Source organism: Tursiops truncatus, chromosome 20, assembly GCF_011762595.2.
Source record: "Tursiops truncatus isolate mTurTru1 chromosome 20, mTurTru1.mat.Y, whole genome shotgun sequence".
NCBI classification, from domain to species: domain Eukaryota; kingdom Metazoa; phylum Chordata; class Mammalia; order Artiodactyla; family Delphinidae; genus Tursiops; species Tursiops truncatus.
In genome coordinates this window covers 29,438,985-29,460,212 of record NC_047053.1, presented here as the reverse complement: position 1 = coordinate 29,460,212, position 21,228 = coordinate 29,438,985, and the positions used below count along the sequence as shown (strand labels likewise).

General features: G+C 36.3%; 1 protein-coding gene across 4 annotated transcripts in view; it reads right to left on the bottom strand.

Annotated features, from left to right (window-relative positions):
* Positions 1-21,228, bottom strand: part of CLTC (clathrin heavy chain) — a 66,167-nt gene that overhangs the window by 24,055 nt on the left and 20,884 nt on the right. For all 4 annotated transcript variants that reach the window (XM_073797566.1, XM_033846650.2, XM_073797565.1 and 1 more), the window contains exons 3-15: positions 18,931-19,199; positions 18,218-18,379; positions 16,023-16,136; positions 15,424-15,597; positions 12,385-12,582; positions 11,434-11,634; positions 8,856-9,008; positions 8,240-8,362; positions 7,270-7,407; positions 6,860-7,024; positions 6,533-6,713; positions 4,730-4,893; positions 383-508 (exon numbers count right to left, since the gene is read on the bottom strand). In XM_073797566.1, coding sequence (XP_073653667.1) covers positions 383-508; positions 4,730-4,893; positions 6,533-6,713; positions 6,860-7,024; positions 7,270-7,407; positions 8,240-8,362; positions 8,856-9,008; positions 11,434-11,634; positions 12,385-12,582; positions 15,424-15,597; positions 16,023-16,136; positions 18,218-18,379; positions 18,931-19,199 — 2,168 coding nt within the window. The remainder of the gene's footprint in view (positions 1-382; positions 509-4,729; positions 4,894-6,532; positions 6,714-6,859; positions 7,025-7,269; positions 7,408-8,239; positions 8,363-8,855; positions 9,009-11,433; positions 11,635-12,384; positions 12,583-15,423; positions 15,598-16,022; positions 16,137-18,217; positions 18,380-18,930; positions 19,200-21,228) is intronic.

Below are 21,228 nucleotides of genomic sequence, written 5' to 3'. Positions count from 1 at the left end.
AAAACAAAAGGCCTCCATCATAGCAAAACTGCCTTTCTATTTCTGGAGTTAGAAGGTGAAGTTTCTAATATCTTTATTTAAGATGGTTTTAATACTATGCTTTGCAGCCTATGGCCTCCATACGGATACCACAAAGGCTATCAAATAAGTAGGGTGTAGGCCACTCAATTTTTTCAACTACAGCAGTTCTGTTTTGTTTTACCTACTTGGAATGCACGTAAAATTTTAATCAAAGAAAGGATTCTGCTGGAAAAAAAAAAAGTTGAAAGCCATTGTAGCAGACCACTCTTACTGGACACAGAGTTTCAAAAGGATGAAGATTTCCAGTGTGAGCAGTAAAATCTACAAGATTATATTTTAAAGTTATCTAAGTATTACTTACCTTCTGTACATATATCTCTATATACTTTTGAAGATTATTTCTATATAAATAGAGCACCAAATCATGGACAAAGTCAAATCGATCACACACAATGATAAGTGGTAACTGATCTGTTAGCTTTGCTTCCTGGAAAAAAAAAAAAGAAACCTTAATTTTCTTCTTCTGTGAGTTTATCAGTGTAAAATATGAGAATCTGTTCTACACTTGTGGGAGAGGCTCACATAAACTTGGCTACTCTTAAAAGTGCCCAACCCAGTTTCCATAAATTTTTATGAAGTAATACCTAGAGTCACAGCAAAATACCAGGTCCTTTCCACATACAATCCTTTACAAAAAAAGTAACAAGACTTGTGAGCCATCAGTGGCGCTCAGGATATAAAATCATCATACTGGGACTACTTTCATTAATAGTAACAACTGAATTTGTAGTTGATTTAAGAGGTATAGTCACACTGTCAAAATTAGGCATATTGGCTCACTTTTGTTTCAAACTGATGACTTTTTACCCCTCCCCATTCCAATCTATATGGCCGTCTTCTAACACTGTTATAATGAAGCCTAAAAGGAGCAGCATGATAGTGATGGCCATGAATTTAAATATACCACATGTTGCTATAAAAAAAAAAAGATTTAAAAGATAAAAAGCATTTAAAGCATCTTTAAATTGCCAACTGCTTTCACCGTTACAAATACCAAGCTATAATCCTACTTACAGATTGACATAGATGTTATAGACAGGTAGGTAACACTGTACTGGGCATTTACCTGATACATGTCCTGTTACATTCCACAGACATTAGGTACAGCACAAAAAACAACAGTTTCCATCAGGAATTCATTTATATACAGTGAAACATTCCTCAGTAAATGATTCCTCTACGGATTGTCTACTGAAGAAGAACTAAGCAGGACAGGACTTTCCTCAATGACAGCCACAAAAAACGTTATTTGCAAGGTTAGAATAAATCCTAAGTCTAGCACTTATAAGTCACCCAATTATAAACAATTATAATTAATCTATGAAGTGTTCAGAGAACACTAAACTAAATCTGGAGTCATAAGAAATCCTGAATTAAACAAACAAACAAACAAACAAATGGCTGTAAATCTGAAGTGGAAGTCCAGCTGCAGATTTTTCCCATCAAGGAAAGTCTAAAGCAAGTATTATTTAGCACCATGGAAACTCTGTACTAAGAGCTGCTATAATCATTTCTAAAGAGAATGTTTGATCTACCTATGCAAAAGATTTTAGCAGGCCAAGTTTTTCCTACTAAACACACATCAACACACTAATCTTCTTTATCTTGTTTAATATACATATAAAATATTACCTTCTGCATTTTACCACTTAGGGAGAAAACATACTTGGCAAGTAATCTAAGATTACTTAGGTATTCTAGTCTCACGCGTGGGTGGTTTAAGATTTCTGCTGCAAAAGACAACTACTTGTATTCACAAAGAAAATTTAAATTTGAAAAAAGCAGACAAAAACTGGGATACTTTCTTGATTACCTAAATTTGCATATGATTTCATATATGAAAATAATGCTATTAATATTTAAAATTTTTATTTAAAGGTTACCCTTTAGGTATTATGATTAGAAATTTTAGGATCAAAATTGCAATTATATAAACATATTCAGGTTTTCTTAAACATAAAGTTTGGAGATATAGCAGGGAACAAAGTAAGCATTCCCCAAAGAGATTTACATTCTAGTGGGAAGAGACAATGCTAAGTGTTATAAAGAAAAAGAGAACAAGACAAGGGGGAAGTGAGGATGGAACTGGAATAGATTTTATTTTAGACAGGGTAATCTGAGACATCCTTTCTCGTGACATTTGACTGGAAATCTGAAAGAAGGTAAGGGAGCAGGTCATGAAGGTCTGAGAGGTAAGTGGGAAAGGGCACAAGCAAAGGCCCTGGGGCAGCAGAGGGTTTGGGGAGTTCCAAGAATAGCAAGCAGGCCAGTGAGGTTGAAACAAAACCTGGAAAATAAGATCAAAGGTAGCAAGAGGCATGGGTCTAAAGAACAGTTTTACATTTTCTATGCAAGGCTACAGTTCCACAAGGTTAGGGCACGAGCCAAATAATGCTACTGACACTATTTCATCCTGCTTACAGGTTACTCTAAAGGAGAATTCATATTCTATCAACCTCTGTATTCCTGGTGGCTAGCATGTAATTGGCACTTGTCTAATGTTCAAGGTTAGATTCAGAGAAGTATTTTTCTTATTATCACAGTTTGCATACAACACCAGTTATAATACAGCTAGTAACTCCAAAATGAAGTTTAATAACAGTGATGATGAAATGTAGCAACCTGCTACAAACTACAGATCAATAAGGAAAGTGAGTAAATGGTTTAGTATGTTCATTCTCATTACTGGGGTGAAAGGCTGAATATCCAATAGTAGCATATTAGCACTGAGCTCCCATCTCAGATTATTTAATGATAAGAGACTAGGTTTTTTCCTCTAACTCAGGCTGGTATTAAAATTCCTTCAAGGAGTCAGGAATAACTTAAAACCAAAAAGAAACAAAACTTGCCTGCTAGAAAGGCTGACAATACCTTATTTCCAAGGCCCACCAACACAGCTTATTAACCACGGTTATCACTTGAACACCTATGGCATACAAGGTACTTGATAAACACAGCTTGTGGTTGAAGAAACCAAGGCTGAGGCACCTTAGTTAACTGGCCTGAGGTTAACAGCTTTATAGAAAGAAAAGGAATTTGAACCATGTCTGACTTTTCAAAAGCCCATAATTCACATCCACTCTCCTCTATTAGACTTGTATCCAATTCACAAGTATGGAGGGGGATTCCTCATCTAATTAGATCTCATGGAATAAGCAATGTAAGACGGCCACATCCTAGTTTCCTGAGGGTTTTTTATGAAGCTCAAGGTCATCATAATTAGGTAAAAATAGTTAACTTAGTCCTGCTTTACATATATATGACAACTCAAATATTACAACCCAATGCTCAAGAAATTACAATTGAAGCATAAAAGCTGAGAGCTTAATGAAAACAAATCAGTGTGGATCTGGTAGTATTTTTAAAAAAAGGAAACAGTACTGTCACTCAAAGGAGGAACTGGACTGGTGTTATGGGTACACTAGTCAAGCATAGAGTATCAAATCTTTCTCATTTGGACGTTTTTTTTCTGACACCAGGAAGTCATGGGTTCAAACATATACTAGCCAGGCTCCTCAGAATATTCATGATGGCCAAGACATTATAAAGCTATACTTCTGGGGAATGTTTATCTTTTAATATAAAACATAGGGCAACTTCAGCACTTTAACTACATCATTACACTAAAACACCTAGGGGTTTAGCTATTTAATCTAGGTATTAAGTTCTTCAGAAGAAGAATCAGCTAAAACAACTATAGATTATCTAAAAATGATCAGTGTAGGAGTAAGAAAAGCCTGTTCTTTCCTACTAAATTGCACAATGAACATTTTGGTTTTAGTTTCAATCTAAAATTCTTCCAGACGAAAAAAATACTTAAGAACTTTATATACAATCTCTGGAATCATTTAATATATTTTTAATATAAATGTAAAATACGTAAATATGTATTTTGGGGGGATCTGAATGTTCTGTAGTTTTCCTAATTTTTATAAACGACTACCAATTTTAAAGTCTTACCTTCCTCACAAAGTAATTAGTAGGTATGAGAATAAAGGTAAAGTTAAGTTAACCATTAAACAAAAATTAACTGCCCTCAGGTATGCTGTAAAGGTCTAAGAATCTTCAAACAATTACTCTTCATTCCAACACAGGCAGTTCTTACTTCTCCATAACCAAATTCGTGTCACAAAGCTGAGGGTTTTTTTGTTCAATTGTACCTTCAATTTATGAATTACACATGATTAATATTTAGTTTCTAGAGTTAGGCTAATCAACGACAGAGATTAACCTATGTCCTTTACACAACAGAACCCTTTGCATATAATACAGGCCCCTTAAAATAACACTGAGGGCAAGCTGATCTTAATATTCAAAAAGAGCCTAAATGATATTCTAAACACTGAGCATCTACAATCACTTTTCAAAAATTTTCTTCTAAAATTAAAGTGAAAGAAAGGAAATGCCTTAGAGATAGTGTTATTTTCCTCTTCATTTAAACAGATGGTCATTTTTAAGTATTACTTACCAATTTCCTTCCTTATTTCAAAGGAAACCACAGAATATTAAATTTGGAAGAAATAATTCAGCATACAATTTGAGAATGCTAAGAATTTCACTTTTAGGGGAAAAAAATATTTTAAAACTGTGAGCAAGCCTTTGCAGAACTGCCGATCTTCAACCCGACCAGAAAATGCATTACTCTTACCTTGAGAAAATTCTTGACTCGCTCAGGATCATAGCAGTTGCTTTCTCTGCAGATTCTTTCTACTTCTTTGATCTGCCCTGTCTTGCAAGCTGCCTGAATATATTTAAAGTGCACATCTGGGTCCTGACTAAAGTTAACAATGGATCCCAGAAAATAAAAAAGACCTTAAAGAAACAAATAATTGAAATTAAGCACAGGTGTACCTTTGAGAACGACAGACCTGAAAAATACTTAAGCAATTAAAAAACATTATGTCAATTATACCTCAATTTAAAAAACCAGCAAAAACCCCCACAGTTATACTGAATAGTCCCAAATAAAAACTGGTTGCTCAAAAAGCTCAATAAGAATATTAAATAGTCCACTAATCAGTTCAATAAATGGATTTGTACTTTAATCCCTACAGAACAGAAAATTCAATGTTTTCTAGTAGTTGAGAAATAGGTGACAGCTATTTAATATCAAAGCTAATTATCATACCATATTCCATATGAGAAATTTTAAATGAAGTCCACTATAGCAGGTGTTTCTCTATACGCAGTTAATAGGAAACACACAAAAGTAGCTTAAAAAGAATTTAATGCAGTGCCATTCAACAGAATTTTCTGCAATGATGCAAATATTCTATATCTACACTATCTAATACAGTAGCCACTAACCACACGTGGCTATTGAGCACCTGAAATGTAGCTAGTGTGACTGAAGAACTAAATTTTTAATTATTTTAAATTTACATAGCTACATGTGGCTAGTGGCTACTGTACTGAACGAACAGTATAAATGTAGTGCACAGTTAACACAGAAACTGAAAAAATTAAGAAAACTAGTAGGAATCGCTTATTCCTTCTGTCTAGAGCAGTACTACAAGAAGAGGGAAGAAAAGGTAAGTAGAGACCAGATATTTAGCTAATGAACCTAAAAGCCACCAACAGTGATTACATTAATACTCAGCATAGGGCTTCCCTGGTGGCGCAGTGGTTGAGAGTCCACCTGCCGACGCAGGGGACACAGGTTCGTGCCCCGGTCCAGGAAGATCCCACAAGCCGTGGAGCGGCTGGGCCCGTGAGCCATGGCCGCTGAGCCTGCACGTCCGGAGCCTGTGCTCCGCAACGGGAGAGGCCCGCGTACCGCAATAAAAAAAAAAAAAAAAAAAAACTCAGCACAACAGTGGTTCTCAACTGGGGGCAAGATGGTTTTCTTCCCAGGAGACATTGAGCAAGGTCTGGAGACATTTTAGTGGTCACAATTGGTGGAGCTGATGCTCCTGGCATCCAGTGGACTGAAGCCAGCAATGCTGCTAAATATCCTGCATGCATACAAAAATGTACCCCCCAACACAACAAATTATCCAGCCCAATATGTCTGTATCGCTGAGGTTGAGAAAACCTGCTACAGGGACAAGTCACAAAATTTCCTTGGCTAGAATCGTTTGCCATTATAAGAGTCAGACAATATAAACACAATCATTACATACCTGATCATTAGTATTTTCATCTTATACAATTATGACAAAGCTACTACATATATTTGTATCTTAAAATTTTGCCTTTAATTCACCTATAAAATATCCATGCAGACAGTCTTCTTCACCGCATGTCCCTGGAACCTGGTATAGAACCTGGTATAGAATATGCCTGACAATAGTTACTGAATAAGACGACTTAAAATATCCCATCAAAGTAAGCTTGTAGAAAGAATTTCCAACAGCCTATGACAAGTCCATATAGCCTATGACACTGTCCGTTTAACAATAACCCTCTTGGCTACCTTAAATAATTTAAAACAACTCAAACTCCTAATTACCTTCAAAACTCTTGAAAGATTCAAAAAGTTCAATCAGAGACTGAGTGGACAGTTGTTCGTGATACTTAGAAGCCACTTGCACACAGATCTGTAGATTCTGACGAATATTGGCAGATAGCATGGCTCTGAGGCATTCCAGGGAGTCTTCTACTGATAAGGACCCAAAGTAATTCACTAACCACTAGAGGACAAAATAAATAAGTAAATAAATAAATGAAACAATGTTAAACCTAATGGTGGTATGAAATTACTATCATTCAGTAACACAAACACATTTTCGGTATACCAATTAATCATAACTAATAGTTAGGTAAGAGCCTAAAATACCTCAGGGTTAAGAAGATGGGTATGAACAACTGCACGCTTTATATCATATAAGTCAGTGAAGTGTTCTAAAGCACGCTGCAGGAGGCCCGCCTTCTCACACAGCTGAGCGATATGAGCCCGGTCATAATGCGTGAACATCTGATTCCCTAGAATAGCATCTGCGACCTATAAAACCATAAAAAGGATGAGCTTTTTTTACTACTCCATTTATATCAGTAACTCCATATGCAGATTACATATTAAGATTCAACAGTGAATTAATTGGTAAAGGAGAGAAAGTACAAAAGAATGTTAGCTAAATTTTCTAAAATGAGGAACAGGCATGTCAGTAGCTTCAAATAATCTAAGAAGCTCTGAATAACTACAAAAGCAGTGTTGGAAACATGCCTAGAAAGCATGAAAACACGTACTTGAGGTGCATGCATAAGGTTCATCTCAAGCAACCTTGTCTGTAAAGGACCTTCAGATGGGCGATTATTCTTCAGTGCATCAAGCAAGAATGCAGTACACTGCTGAATTAGATTGTATTCCATAAACACATCGACAATCTGCAAAAAAAAGATTTAAAGGAAATTGTTTTAAGATACTTAAAAGCTGCTTTATGATACTGTTGACAATATATGTAAATGAAAGGAAATGAAACATTATCTCTTTCTTCACATATAAAACACTGCCAGATCAAATCCCAGATTTAAAGAATATTATTTGGACAGCATAACGTCATAATTTAAGAGTAAGTTTTTGTCTTCTGGAGTTACTTTTAGTTCTAGTAAAAACAACCACAAAATATTTCAAGATACTATATAATAGCAGAATATAAATTGATAGATTTAAAATTTTGATGACTGATTGATTGATGCATGCATGCATGCATGCATGCCACGCCACACGGCATGCAGGACCTTAGTTCCCCGACCAGGGATCGAACCCGTACCCCGTGTGGTGGAAGCACGGACTCCTAACCACTGGACCGCCAGGGAATTCCCTGATGAACTATTTAAAATATACAAAAGCATAAAAATGAAAGAGTCTGTGACTCCCACTTCATATATGCATCTCTTCCCTCTCCCTTCACCTAGTGGCAGCGGCTATCCTTTGTGTTTTATTATTCCCATATATTTTTCATATTTTTAACACATATACCACTCTAAATGAGATGGTATTTGTTCTGCATGTTTTAGAACTGTATATAGATGGTATCTGACTGTCCACTCTTCTGCAACTTGCTTTTTTGGTAACGTACTTAAGGTTTATCCATGTAGATCAACACAGCTCTAATTTCTACAGATAAAAAAGTTAACCCATTCTTCTCCAAAGTTGTTTAAACTCAGATCTCCCCCATTCTCTATACTTCTACAAAATACATTTTAACTCCTTTACCTGTGTGATATCAGCAAGAGGTTCTTCATCCTGAACTAACATTTGAGCAAACTGCTGCCCCTGATCTGGACTGATTCGCATAACATTTCTCAGCAGAAAGATCCAGTCTGGAGTATATCCAACCTACAAAGAGACAAAAAACTTAAGCCCTGCTACAAAGTTCCATTTTTATATCATTTAAAGGCTTTTTCTGCAATAGAATCTTGCTACTACAGACAGAGCTAATGGTGAAAATACAAATTCAGTTTTAACTTAGATGCTCAATTTGATCTTGGTTTATACAAGACAAATAGACACCTTGGTGATAACATATTTGAACAAATAGCTATACATTTTTATAATTGGCTTATTCAGTCTCATTGACCACCAAAAAAATCTGTTCTAACAGGTTAAACATGCCCTAGCAGCTTAAATTCTATAAGCCATGCAAGAGTAACTGTCTCCATTTTTGAAGTGTAATTCTATATGCGAGCCATAACAGCATTTTTATACTTTTCCAAGTAATTATAAATATTTAAGGAAATTCACTATTAAAGTCACTGAGAGTTACTATAAGCTAATTTCTCTCTTAATGTTTTAATGAATTTATGTGGAGAATCTGTTTCATTGAACTCACTTTTTTAGCATATAAAACAATCTTCTGGACTTGACCTGTTTCTGCAAAGCACTGAATGACTTTATTTGGCACATTAGCCCTTAGGTACACACTAAGTGCCAATGTAGGGTCCACAGATTTCACAAGGTCTCCCAGTTCTTCAGAGCATTCCAGCTGTCCAAAGGAAAAAGAGACTGTTTAGTAAGCCATGAGCTGCTGTATAAATCAGCAATTGACACTACTTCCAATATAAATAAAAACTAACATGACAGGCACTTAGTTTCTCAGTTGTCCCAGAATGTATTATAAATATGCAGGGGTTGTGGTTATAAAGACTCTTGATTTTTTAATTAATTAATTAATTAATTAATGTATTTATTTTTGGCTGTGTTGTCTTCGTTGCCACGTGCAGGCTTTCTCTAGTTGCGAAGAGCAGGGGCTACTCTTCGTTGTGGAGCACGGGCTTCTCATTGAGGTGGCTTCTCCTATTACGGAGCACGAGTTCTAGGCGCACGGGCTTCAGTAGTTGTGGCTCGTGGGCTCTAGAGTGCAGGCTCAGTAGTTGTGGCACACGGGCTTAGTTGCTCCACGGCATATGGGATCTTCCCGGACCAGGGCTCGAACTTGTGTCCCCTGCATTGGCAGGCGGACTCTTAACCACTGCGCCACCAGGGAAGCCCAAGACTCTTGATTTTGTATTCACAGCAATAACTCAGAATTCTCCACACATTCTACTTAATCAAGGATAAAAACCCACCAAGACTTCACATGTACAGATACTACCAATTACCTTGTTAGGAATATAAATACTTAAAAAGCAGAATCTTGCTCCTCTAACTATTGAGAGTATTCAGATATCAGACCCACATGGTCTTAATTTTTCAAGAATAATGCAGCTCCTAATGTAATGTTATGAAATGAAAATCTGATATTCAAGGAGCCAGATGAGGCTTACCATAAAGACCATTACTAAAATTAGGGTATAATCTGTATGTCTGAAGGATCTAAGCTTCATTATCTTCTTGATTTTTGGATTTAAGGTTATAAAGCAGGACATTAATTTCAAGAGGTCAAACAGATAAAAATTTTAGAATTTTTAGGTGGTATACATGCAGATACCCTCCTCTGTACTATTCAACCTGCCTTAGTCAGCTGCCCAATCTGGAAAGCAGCTTCTCTAAAAGAGTTCTGCTTTATATACTAGAGTTGATTTTCTATGATTATCACCGACATTCAATGAGAAGTTCTCTCAGAGTCTACACCTCTCAACCAAACACGCTAACTAATGAAGAGTTGACCAGTGTCCTTTTTACCACAAATGAATTCTATGTGACCATTCGCCAAAAAAGGTAATGATACCCAAAAAGCTTTCACACTTATATTGGTCAACTCAGTTACCTTCGTTGTTCCCATCCTCCCTTATCTTAAGCAATTAGGATGGACCTCAAATACTCGCTATGTGGCTAGTAACTATTCTTCAGCAGACTCCTGTCCAAGCATCCCAACTCCGAAGTACTATCCTCCAATATCCTATAAGACTGCCAGAAGCTGGGTCAAGAAACAAGGACTTACAATTAGTAATGTAAAAATATAACCAACATAACACTAAAGCCAAAAGGTCTAACATTAAAAGTTATTCACTACTCAGAGTGCTATAAAGAGTACCACCTCAGTTCTTGACACTGGCATAAGACATGGCAATTCAATATTGCCACTTTGTGGAGAAAGGCTTTCTATGGTGGTATGAAAGGAATAATACCACTAAAGGATTGTTTAAACTTGTTAGTTGCCTTACAAATAAGCCACATTTACCATAATGTGCTCCAGAAAACATAATACCATTAGATACTCTATGTAAAAAGAAATTAGTAAGTACTGAGTGAATTTAAAAGGCATAGAGAAATCTTACAGTAAAGAAAGCTGGTTAACAACAGTTTTTAAAGATTTATAGTTAAATAATTTCAAGAAACTAAGTTAAATATTTTTTCATGTAATGCCAATTAACATTCTGTGAAATCTCTTTGGGAATCTGTATAACTGCTAATTAGACAACCCTGCTGTCTTGTTAACGTATTTCCGAGCCAACGTTTTATATAACATGTTTCCCTTGCACACCCAAACATGGTTACTAGCAGCAAATATCACAGTTTTGATACCTGGGAAGTTCTACAAGAAAAGATATGATGTTGTATGGTTGAAACTACTGGGCATATCAAGTGTGGGATGTGGGAGAAAGGAATACATTCTTAGGTCCAAGTGAGTGTTACATACGTTGACAAATATGAATGCGCAAAGCATCTCACACTAAGCTTTTCCTAAAGCAAAAGGATAGCAATTTGCTTCCAGATTAGTAGTTTTAACCACCAAGCAAGTAATCCTGGATTCCATTTTAAAATAGATATCCTACCCTCAACATGCCACAAAATAAATACATTTTCAAAAGGAAACAAGTTTATGCATCTCATGCAATGTTTATTCTTGTTCTATTCCTACAAGCAATAAATAATGGATGGAGACGTTCTGGCACAGCCTATGTTTTTAACTTGCTAACATATAGTATTTAATCAAAGCAAAAATATGTTAACAGAAGTTAATATACCTTATCTTCTTTTAACCATTTCTCCAAAAGCTGTTTCCGCCCTTGCTGAAGTACAGGCCTACACAGTTCTAAGGATTCATATTTGTTTAGCTGGCCCTGGTCCAAAAGGATTCCAAAGTACTGAAGTAGGGGAGAAGTTTGACCTGGCTGAGCTGGGACACTCTGGAACCGACGGATGGTGTCTGGGGTACGAAGGATTCCCTTTAAGAAACAGAAATGTTACAGACTCCTTTTAAAGATGATCCAACATCACACTAATAACTCCATGGGTCTCTTAAGTCAATTTTAAAGGCATGATTCCATCTACTAAAACCAAACCTCAAATCTTCAATATATTGAATAGTAAAGATTCAGTCACACTTCTGGTTCAATGTTATGAGATTATCCTGAATCAGGAACATACCAACCTAATTATAATAATGTCAATGTGTAAGACAATAATAGTTACAACTAGATATTATTCCAGGTTCACATTAGGTTAAGTGGAAATTTCATTACACTGCTCAGGGAGTAAGGTGTTAATTCAGTCCAACATAATACAAAGGTGATGAGGATAAATTCAGCTCAACCTGAGACAACTCTTCCTACCATAAATTGGACAGGATTTGTTTAATTTTCAACTCTTAGAAATAAAATCAGTAGCTATCACAGATAAGATCAAACAGTATAACAACTGAGTAACTAAACAGTATTACATCTATGTAAATCACAGCTTGTTAGATCTATATATCATTCTGACATCCTGGGTTTTAAAAAGCTACTGAAATCTAGAGCACAGTAAAGTAATTAAATCTAGAGGTACTGACAAGTAACTCATTCTACTGGAAAACACATCCTAAAAAAGGTTAGTTTCTCTGTGGAAAGCTGGTTCTAGTTCTAACTAACAGTATTAGAAATAGAGCATATTAGCATTAATCCAATCATGGCAACTTCACTTTCATAACTATTTACCTTTGGTGCATTAGCAGCCACCTTTGCTGCCTCTGAGTAATTTCCCTGGGCAAAAAGAGCATTAAATTTCCGGGCAAAGAGTTCTTCAGCACCAGCCAAGTTGTTACGTACAGCCATTCTCAGGGCCAAATCAGGATTTTGTAGGACATTGGTGATATAAGGAATTATGTTTTCTTCTTCCACACATACTGAGAGAACCTGCAATTTAAGATCTAATGAATAGCTGCAATGTGTTCATGTGAGCATCAGTGAAACCAAATCCATTTAGAGCTGATGACTACTGAGTCACAAAGGTAATAAAACTGTGACAGCTGCTTTCTTATTGCCATTAAAAAAAAGAAAAAAAGAAAAAAAAAGAGGGCAGAAAAGACTAAAGGGTACTAAGCTATTGCGGGTTCCTAAAATATGGCCATCTTATAATATAAATAACTCCCCACTTCATACTGTCCAAACTCTAACTGCTTTGCTACCATTCATTCATTCTTAACATGGTATGAGTTCACCTGGAAGAAGTTTAAGGTACATTCCTTCTAACTCTAGTATTTTTCAGTAATGTTAATTACATTTACATTCCCAGAGTCCAGATTATATACTCAATGAGGGGAGGACCACTGAATCCTCAGGCACCTTATATACTGCAAGGTATACAGTAGGTACTTAATAAATGTGGCACCAGTGAAGAGGAACTTCTAATTGCTTCTTTTTGAAGAACAATTATCTACCCTCAGTCCTCCTAATAAGTCACAGAACACTGCTTAAAAGCTGAATTCCTGTCAATTGCCAAAGAGAAAGGGAGCCCTTCACTATGCATCCATTCCTCTCCCCAACACCAGAGCGGGTATACATCCCAGTAAACTACTTATATTACCCCTAACAGCAGTTCTCATACTATTATTTCTCATCTAAGTGTTTCTCAGTCACTATTCCACATAAGGAAAGGGACTTATCTTTGTTTAATTGTATTATTAGCACCAGGCAGTGTTTAGCACAAAGTAAATGCTTAATATTTGTTAAATAAATGAGAACTCAATAACCAAACAGATAGGTAATATCGATTTGCCTGTTCTATTATTCCTTTTGAGGAAAGTAAAAAAATTTTAACCTCCGAAATTCTTTCATTTCTACAGATCTGACCCCCATCGCCAAAAGCTTAGGACATCTTATATCTGCAATGTGTCACTCTACTCCGTATTAAGACACACCTTTTAAAAAAAGGAAGAATTACTTTCTTTATAGTCATTTGCATTCCACCCATCTTTAATTTAATACTTACCTCCTAGGAAAAATAAGGGAGATGAACAAACCCGCTTCTAACTATACTTTCTGTAGTCTTCCCCAAACACCAAACCAGTTTCATCTTTATCCTACTTTTAGACTGTACTAGCAGATTTCTAGAAACCAGTACTTAAGATCTACAGGGGACAAAGAAGGTTCCTGTACCTTCTAAAGTACTCTGTTCTACCAAGTTCAGAATGTAAGCTAGATATTGGCAACAATGTCATCTTGATCACTTTTGATTTTTCAACCAACAGAAACCACACACTCATTCCTTCAGGGCATAGGTCCAGCTATAGTTGGTTGGCTCTGATCAAAAGAGTAAAGCCCTGAAGCCTAAAGGTTACTGTAAACATTCACCTTCTTATTCAAAGCAGCTGGCACAGAAAATTTGTGGGGGGAAGGGGAGGAAAACAATCAGTAAGTTCCCAGAATTAAAGTTATGAATATTAAATATATATGGTAAAATTATGCAAGATACTTTAGTTCAAATAATAGTCTCAAAAAAAACCCCAAAAAACAGTAGTCTCTGGCTTAACAAATTTATCATTATAAAATTATCACTAACCTAGTTCACCAAAAGACCCATTCATTCTTGATTTTTCCAAGAGAGACACATGCAACTGAATAGATGAACGCTACTAAATTTTTAAAGTAGCTTTTGTGCCAGACACTGACTGGTGTAGAAATACAATTAAACAAAGAAAAGCCCCTTTCCTAAGGGAGAATAGTGACTGAAACAACTGTAATTCATTGTGGTAAGTGCCATGAAGAGGGCTACCTAAGATCTGGGGACATAGAGCAGAAGCACCTAACCAGCTGTGGAATTGAGGGAGAGGATGCGTAAGTAGGGGAAGACTCTCTTTCTCTAGAGTATTTCTCTCTTCATATACATACCATTTTCTGGAAATTAACAGAATAAAGGAGAAAAAACCTATCTACTTCTTTTGCTTACCATCTAGGGAAAATACTAATTTGGAGGAAAACTAGTAAAAGGCAAGGCCAGTAACAGTACTGTTTTTGAAAATTTAACCATTTTTTTTTTTAGGGAAAAAGATACTTCCTGGTATATTTTAAATTACACTAAAACACTAAAACACAGAAAAAGGATCACTTGTGTTAGGTGGTATGAGGAGGTATGTCAAATGTGACAAATTCAGAACAGCTAATATACTCCCTAATTGGATAACTTTTCAAGTACCCTCACTGAACATATCATAGCTACTGTAACATATCACCTTCCAACATTAAACATTTAGTAATAATTAAAGAGGTAGGGAAAAAGATGTAAGAAGAATTCTTTTCCTTGTAGTTGATAATTTGTCTTAGAGAGATCATAGGAAGAAAACCCCTATAAAAAGTATACAATCTCGGAATTCCCGTTGGTCCAGTGGTTAGGACTTGGCGCTTTCACTGCTGGAGTCCGGCTTCAATCCCTGGACAGGTAACTAAGATCCCACAGGCCGCAAGGTGCAGCCAAAAAAAAAAGTACACAGTCTGTCAAATGTGACCCTACTAGTTTCTTTGCATGAAGAGTTACTTCTCTTGATAATAGAGACACACACACAATCCTAGGTGGCTATACTGTATGCCAAATAGTTTCTCTGAGACAGTGTTAAAGAGAGACTGTTATCATATGCTTCTGCATTTTTAGGTATATATTATTTTCTGACATCCAAAGTTACCATTTACTTTTTGAAAAAAGCTAACACTAATAAGTGCTATTTTATTTTATCACTTAATTTAATTTCAAGGTTTCCTTACTTGTCCCTTTCTGTTTACTCCAATTATTCCAGCTGTGGCTTCATGAGGTGCAGTGACAAAGATTGTTTCTCCACTGATTCTATTCATGTAGATGCAGGTACCAGTCTCAAGATCATACAGGTGGATATAACCATACTTAGTAATCAAGAATACTACGTCATGCTTTTCACTGATCTGTATAAAGAAAATCAACAGTTCAGTAAAATAATGAATCTATAAACAGAAAATTTAGTCCAATTCCATTTTAGAGATGGTGAAATTCTAGAACTTTGACAAGAGGCTTACATGAAAAATTAAAAGCTAGTATTTATGGTTTCCTCATTTTTACAGCAAATTCAAATATGGGATATCCCAAGCTCTTACATAAAACACAAGAATATTAATAAATTGTATAAGATAAAAGAGAAAAACATCATATTGAACAACCTGGGATAACCCAATTTATATATTACATTAAAGAAAGAGTATTACTTTACAAAGTTTCACTAACAAACTATTTTTGAGTAAAGGTACCACTTAAATTATATTGACTATCAGTTGTAGTTTTTGAATTGTGTTAAGAGGAGAGATTTTAAGTTCATTTCTTTTGCTTAAAATACCTGCATTGCAACAGGAAAGTCATTTTGTGCTTCTGGAGGAAAGAAAACATCCACTGCCTTCTTTGGAAAGGGTTGGTTCCCTGTAGGTGGTGTGCCAACTTCAATGATATGTAGCTGTTCAAAAGAAAATAAAACTTATGATCAAATGCTAAAAGGACCATAGCAGCTTTATTTGTAGCCCCAAACTAAAAACAACCAAAATGTCCTATGATAGGTGAACATTAAACTATATGGTACAACCATACCATGGAACTCCTCAGTAATAAAATGAACGTTCACGGACACTGTGCCCCGTGAGAACACACACAAAAAAGGCACTCTCAGAAGATCACATACTATATGATTCTATTTACATAGCATTCTTTTTTTTTTTTTTTTTTGCGGTACGCGGGCCTCTCACTGCTGTGGCCTCTCCCGCCGCGGAGCACAGGCTCCGGACGCGCAGGCCCAGAGGCCATGGCTCACGGGCCCAGCCGCTCCGCGGCACGCGGGATCCCCCCGGACCAGGGCACGAACCCACGTCCCCTGCATTGGCAGGTGGACTCTCAACCACTGCGCCACCAAGGAAGCCCTACATAGCATTCTTGAAGAGACAAAATTCTAGTAATGGAGAGTATTAGTGATTTTCAGGAGTTAAAGATGGTAAGGGAGAGGTAAGTGGTTGTGACTGTAAAGGGGTAGCAAGAGGGAAATCTTTGTGGTGACGGAATAGTATGTACCTTGAATCTATTCATGATAAAATGACACAATTGAACCAATGTCAACTTCTGGTTTATCTACTGTACTACATCGCTATGTAACCTTTGGGGTAAACTAGGTAAAGGGCATGGGATTTCTCTGTACTGTCTTTGCAGCTTCCTATGAATAATATGTATTATTTCAAGATAAAAATTTTAAAAAGTCGGTTGAATAGCTCAATCACACCTCAATCTACTTTAAATTAAGAATGGTGAAACAATATCCACAAAAGGGCTTTTGATTATAATTTAGTTTTTCCAAATAGAAATCTAACTTAAGTTGTTAAATTCTTCTCTGCCCACACCTACTCTAAAGTATGCACTTTAGGTAAGTATGCACTTAAGCTGGCTGAGTTGTCGCTCTAATCACATACACCTCACAAATTTGGATGAGAACATTCTGATTTTAAATGTCCGATGCTTCACATCAGTGAGCGAGGCAAGAGAAAGCAAATAATGTCAATGAAAGAGTATTATATATTTTGCTTAGTCATGTCAAGAATGGACTAAAACAATAAATAATTCCGTTTCCAAGATATATAACCATATGAAAGTTATTAGGGTGGTCTCATCCTTAACTAGGATGACTAGCCATCCAGCTTAAAGGCTATTGATTACCATATTTTAGGCAATCTCTGTCTTGATTTTTAAAAACTACTTAGCATGGAAAAATATTAAGACTTCAGAGATTCTGCTATGGCAATGACAAAAGCAGTCAAACTGAGTTTCCAGGGGCAGCAGTGCTAACTGTGGCATCCAGCAGTGCAATCATAGCAGCAGCAGGTCCGCAGAGTTCTGTGTCAGGACTTTTGGCTGCTGCCCATTCTCCCTTATTCCTCCTAATTTTCCAAGCTTGGTTCTTAACCTTCCTAGCTATTGAAAACTATCCATTATCCTTTCATTCAATTTTTTATGCTCTAATCAACCACACCCTGTTTCTGTTGTCTGAAACTAAGAACCTTACAAAGTACTTCAATTTGTCCAGGTGATTTCAATGTATAGTCAGCGTTGAGAAGCTCTGATTTAAGGCAATGGTACTGAAATTGTGGTCCACATTCTATCTAGTCACCTAGAGCTTTTAAAATGCACATTATGAGCTCCACTTACTGAATCAGACTCTCTAGATGGAAGGCACACAAATGTACATTTTAGCCACCCTAGTGATTCTTATGCACAGTAAAGTTGAAAAACATCAAATTAAGGCCTTTGGTAAAGGCAATGAAAATAAAGTCTTACTATAAACAGCTGATACAAATAAGTTGTTAAAGAACATTCATTTTGGACAAGTATCACTAGAAACAGAATTGAAACAAATTAAGTCACCACAAATCTGAATGTTAAAAACAAATTAGCAAGAAAGGGAGAAGACTATTTTGAAATTAGGTAACAAATTAATTAGTAACAGAAAAACAAAAAAGATAAGTTCTCACTAAAACAATTTCCAAAGGCAAAACTTACCTTCCCTCCAGCTTGACCCCGTACTGCAAAACAAAATAACGTCGATTCTTCTGCATTTCCTTCCATCTTAAACTGTGCGAAGCTAGCCGCATGTCCTTCAATGGGCTGAGACACTTTCCTATCTACAGAATATAACTGCATAGCTCCTACCACACGATTTTGCTACAAAAGATCAAGCAGAATAAAGTTTGGGGACCCAATAACTCCCAGATTCAACAGCTACTGAAATAACTAGAATGCCTTACAAGAATTTACAATTCCTTGTTAGTCTCTCAATGTAGATTTGATACCTCTTAATTTAAAATTTAGCTGCAAACACTCTCTTATTAAAGCGTTAACATGAATGTTTAAAATGTGCCTCATATACAACCATCTCTTTACACTATCTTTAAAAAAAGAAAGATATAGGAGTACTCATTTTGCAGTAAATATCCACAATAAATTCCAAATCATTCATACAGGAACTCATTATCCACTCAACCTGCAAATAAGACCTAAAAACACCTTGGTAAGAGTACTCTGAACTGTATGTTAGTATAAAAGCATTAAGCCAGCAACCTCTATTTCCTAAAAACAAAAAAAAAGGAAGGAAAAAAAAACAGTCTTCCAAAATAAATCAGATTTGCAAAGACAACCTAATTTCAAAATAAACTGCATTCTGAGCCCATTAATTCTCTAAACCTTTTCTTTATTAAAAACTAGAAAAATGTTACCTGTGCAGATATGCCAGTCAGAAGTAACCACTTTTGCTTTGCATCAGTACGATAATTGATAATCTGGCACCCTGCAAGGCTAGAATGACGATCAAACATTTTCACCGGCTGAGACTCTCCTTCCATACTCCAATGATAAACTGCATTGTCCGTAACAAGAGCAACCGTATTCAAAGAGATCCATTTCCAGAAGGTGACATCATCGGTCATGGTATGGGCCTTCATTTTACTTTTCATTTCAATGTTAAATATCTGAAGAGTTTTCCCAGCTAAAAACAAAATTAAGAATTATGAATCACTAAGAAAGCAAAGTTCAGGATAAATTAATATCTAGCTAGACTAGACTCTCTCTGCAGCAAAATCTGTAACCGCCAAACAAAATGGTTCTATCATGAGACTAATAACCAACTACAGAAGTCACACTGACAGACTAGCAACCATTGAAGAGATAGCTGAAACTGGGTAGTCTACACCTAACTGTGACGCAAAAACTCTATCACCTCTAATCAAGACATTTTAAACAGACAGTATGACTTCCAGAGAATTCTAAATCTCAACTAAAAATGAGTCTAAAGAACAGCTCACTTAACAATGGAAAACAAGTTGTAATCTTCATGCTTAATTAAGAATGCTTACCCATAAAGTGAGTTAGTGGTAGGTACACAGAACAAAGCAAATCTGATTCAAGCACATGGGGAAAATGTCTACTTTTTAAAAGGCAGCCTTCCCCGCCCCACCCCCACCCCCCCACCATTCAACTAAATCTCGTGGAAACTTCTCTTTGGAAGAGGATATACTTCAACTCTACCTTGTACCACTAGCACATAAGAGAAGTGCATGCTACGTTTAGTTGGTTTAAGATACAAAGGGAAGGTAGGGGTGCTGGAGAAAAGGAGAGGGAGACAAAGGAGGACAGTTTCAGATGTTAATATACTAGAGCTAAGAACAAAATTCAAGCTTCATCCAATTAAGACAGCAAACATTTAGTAAAAGAAGGATGAAATTTGCCTTGAATGTTAACAGTTCACTGAGTCAGATGCAAAGGCTTGTACTTATAATGTGAAATCCATCACAGTCCGAAAAGTGATTTGGTTTAAATGACTAGAGGTCAAAAGCCCACGGCTGACACTAGGCTATCTAATTCAGATTAGTCCTTGGAGACTAAGGAAAACTCCATTACTGAGCCATAGAGAATCTGGCTCCTGAAGAACAAAAATTATAAGATAGTATGGGGGTGAGAGTGGGGGTGGAGAGAGGGATGGGACGGGACACAAAACATACAGCTTTGTACCACGACCCTTCCTAATTACTACATGGGTAAAAGCTTCTTCCATAAAACGAAGAATGTTATTCCCATCCCACACAATATGTAAACCACAACCAGACTTGAACAATTGTGAGAGTTATAGTCCTGTTTATAAAAAGAAACCAAGGGATTTGAAACTGGATTCAGAGGGAAGCAGTATTTGGGAATGACGTACTTTCCTCTGCTGTCTTCCCCAACCCCTAGTTAATTATACATTTTATTCTTTACATGAAAGGGGTTGGTGGGGTGGTTTCGGGAGGAGGGCAGGGATGACAGCTTAACTCTGTAATGTAGACATACAGGCACAAATCATTTCAATTTATTCTTTTTATAGAACAGGACAATAACTAATACAATCTAATTTAAGATAACTCACCATCTGCACACATAAGAAAGCATTAAGAAATGTGATAAAATAACAATAACATTAAAAATAGCAAAGAATTTTGAGAAAATTAAAACGATGGCCTTTTAATAGAGGTGTGAGAGCTGCTAAGCAGTTGAATTTAAATTCTTTAAGGAGGCTGAAGGGAGCTTAATACCTTAAAGTATAATATGTATTGTTTAATGGAAGCAAATAATAGATCACTGCCACAAAGCAAGTATCCCAGGTAAAAGCTGGACCATCTTTCCTTGAGATGAGATCAACTCCTATCTTGGATATGTAATGGAGACTTATTTGTTTGAATATGCTTGCCCCCCGACCCTCAGCCAACCAATTTAATCTCCAACCAGAGTTACTACTAAATACAAAGTATAAATCATGTGGGAAAAAAATGTATTTAAAAGTCTATTTAAATACTTCAGCACCTCTAACAAGTCACCCACAAATTTATCAAGAAATTACTAGGAATCTGAACTCTTCCTCCTACAACCGAGAAGAAAAACGACAAAGCAAAAAACAGGCAATTAAATGTGCCTTTCAGATTCAGCCAGTTTGTTACCTAGCCCTCTTAAAAACCCGTTTTAAACGGTCAATTTCACTCAGTCTA